This window comes from Lipotes vexillifer, unplaced genomic scaffold (assembly GCF_000442215.2).
Source record: "Lipotes vexillifer unplaced genomic scaffold, Lipotes_vexillifer_v1.1 scaffold238, whole genome shotgun sequence".
Lineage (NCBI taxonomy): Eukaryota > Metazoa > Chordata > Mammalia > Artiodactyla > Lipotidae > Lipotes > Lipotes vexillifer.
The window spans coordinates 46,953-50,129 of record NW_006785665.1 but is presented as its reverse complement, the minus strand read 5'-3'; the positions used below and the strand labels follow the sequence as shown (position 1 = coordinate 50,129).

The 3,177-nt window shown below is 39.0% G+C and overlaps 1 protein-coding gene across 1 annotated transcript; it reads left to right on the top strand.

The window, feature by feature from the left end:
* Positions 1–948, top strand: OR10K1 (olfactory receptor family 10 subfamily K member 1). Its single transcript, XM_007458042.1, has one exon. It carries the CDS (start codon positions 1–3, stop codon positions 946–948), a length of 948 nt encoding a protein of 315 aa, XP_007458104.1.
* The last annotated feature ends 2,229 nt before the right edge of the window (positions 949–3,177 follow it).

Here is a 3,177-nt window from a genome sequence, read left to right as displayed (position 1 = left end):
ATGACCATAGAATGGGTCAATGAGACCTTGGTGAGAGAGTTTGTCTTCCTTGGCTTCTCATCTCTGGCTGGGCTGCAGCGGCTGCTCTACATTGTCTTCCTGCTCATCTACCTGTTCACCCTGGGCACAAATGCCATCATCATTTCCACCATTGTCCTGGACAGACCCCTCCATACCCCTATGTACTTCTTCCTTGCTGTACTCTTCTGTTTTGAGACTTGTTACACATTCATTCTTGTACCCAAGATGCTGGTTGACCTGCTGACCCAGAAGAAGATCATCTCCTTCTTGGGCTGTTCTATCCAGATGTTTTCCTTCCTCTTATTAGGTTGCTCTCACTCCTTCCTGCTGGCAGTCATGGGTTATGATCGCTACGTGGCCATCTGTAACCCTCTGCGTTACACAGTGCTCATGGGTTATGGGGTGTGTGTGGGACTTGTGGCTGCTGCCTGTGCCTGTGGCTTCACTGTCTCACTGGTCACAACCTCCTTGGTATTTCACTTGCCATTCCACTCCTCCAACCAACTACACCACTTCTTCTGTGACATTTATCCTGTTCTCAAGCTGGCATCTCATCACTCTCGCTTCATTCAGCTGGTCATATTCATGCTTGGTGTGTTTGCCTTGATTATTCCACTGTTACTTATCCTGGTTTCCTATATCCGTATCATCTCTGCCATTCTAAAAATCTCATCCTCTGTTGGAAGATACAAAGCCTTCTCTACTTGTGCCTCCCATCTCATTGTGGTAACTGTTCATTATGGTTGTGCCTCTTTCATCTACTTAAGGCCCAAATCCAATTACTCTTCAAGTCAAGACACCCTAATATCTGTGTCTTATACCATCCTCACTCCATTGTTCAATCTAATGGTTTACAGTCTGAGGAATAAGGAATTCAAATCAGCCGTTCAAAGAACAATGGCCCAGACTTCATATCCTGTTAATTAAAGAGCCAGTTATTAACTGTTCAGTTAGTTGTATGCCTTTTATATGCCAAGTAAAATGTATGCTTTCAAATATTTTCTCATTTAAATGTAGAACATGCTGTAATGTAAAGACATTTTTCACATGAAGAGAATGAGGCTCAAAGAAGATAAGACATTCTAGCTTTCTGCCATGAGTAATGCTCTAAGAAGGCTATGTAGACATGTGAAAAGATTACTCATTTCTAAAATAAATTTCATCACATTTTACTGCTGTAAAGATTTATTATTCAAAACCAAATAAATCCATTGATGAGAGCAAAGATGCACCAAAGCTGTCTAGTTCAAAGGAACAGAAGAATATATGACTATCTATTCCTATCCCTCCTGATATTAGTTCTTCCTTTCCAGAAGACAACAGGCAACCTTGGTCCCCTCCATTCAACAGCAAACTTTAGTGTCCCTTTTTGGTCCCTGATTCCCCCCCCCCCCCCCCCCCCACACCAAATCTACATATTGAAATGGCTTTGCCTTTACTTGGGATTGTTTTGTCCTTTCCTTGTTTGAGACTGGAACCTTATTATGGAGTTTCCTTCCTATATACATATTCCCTTCTAATATCATCCTGTCATAGGCCCCAAATTCATTCCCTGAATATCATACCTATTTATTCTCTTCAAGGCAGCTGCTAACATGGAATAATTGCTGAAGTATCTCAAGTAATCTAGCAAAGGAGTAGAGTTAATATTAATAGGGTGAAGAGCAAGACTTCCTTAATGTCCAGAAAATCCATGGAAAAGGTCTTCAGTGACTCCTCTTTCCATAGAGGATGAAGCCAATGATTTATCACCTAGTCCCCACCACCTCTGTGGCATTATTTTTTCTAACATTATTATTATCCATTTCTCATATGTGTCTTGTTGTGCCCTCTGAAGCTAATCCACTATTTGCTGGTCCTCAAAGTAACATGATTCTGTAGTCTTCCATGTTTCTCACATGCTGCTTCTTCTCTGGAAGAATAATTTAAAAAAAAGAGTGGTGAAGTCATGTTCAGGTGTGTGACTGCCTACATGAATGAGCTGACATTCACCAAGACAGGACATAAAGGTGGCTGAGCCAGCTCGGCAGCAGAAGATGGCAGAATAAGGATAGTTGTTCATAGCACAATCTTCTCTTTAGTTCCAGGCACGGTACCAGGAACGGGGTCGACAAGGCTGCTTTTAATATAATGAATCTGAATTTCCTGAAGGCACAGATTTTATATTAAACACAAACTTGTCAACATGGTTTGGTTTTCTTCAATATTCTTTATTTAAACTATTCTGAGATATAAAGGAATTTTTCCTTCCGGAGAAGCGTGGGAAGTCAAACCCAACAAGATCCCCCAATTCTATTTTATTTCTATGGGAATAATTTTGCTTAACCCTGTTCAACAGCTGTGTTCTCCTTGACCAAATCTGTTTAGTCATTACACCAAATTATGCCTTTGTTCACAAACGGATGGAGTGAGGTAACATGAAGACATCTGCATTAATCCAATCTTAATACTAATAACATCACTCAAAGGATAAACCATACATTTGGATTCCTGTAAAGAAAGGCACTTCCACAAATTTCTATTTCATATAACATGGAATTAAAAGTCTAAAACTTACTTGGCATAAACTTAAATATTTCTGAGCTCTAACAGAAAGTCTTACAGTCTTATAGTGACATTCTTGAGATCTTTACCCTGAGGCAATAGTTTCCTGAAGCACCTTGAGTTTAATCTTTCCCTTGAAGCCATTTCTTACTTTCAGAATCTTTGCTGGGAGAGATTGGGGGTTGGATGAGAAAAGCTTTATTTCAAACCTAGGAAGTTATGGATTCTTTATAGTTTTTCTAAATTCTTCTCAGAAGCTTAACGATACCTTATTTTGTTCATTTCTTTCTTCTCATATGTTATCATTTTTTTTTCATATGTTATCATTGATCGGCACTTTCTATAATCTTCCTAGAAATTTCTCATGAGTTTAATAAATGATTTTTCTGTGTTCCAGGCTATAGTAATGCAAACTTTCCAAGGAAGCATGTAAATGCCCACTTTTACCAAACTATAATAACAGCTTCCTCTCTGTCCTTCAAATGCTTACCAACAGTGGTCTCAAGGCTCTTACACATTTTAGTGATAGATTCCTTAAGACTTTACAGATTTTCCTACCATCAAGTCCAAACTCAATGCCATATTTTAAAAGTTTTAATTATAATAGCACCC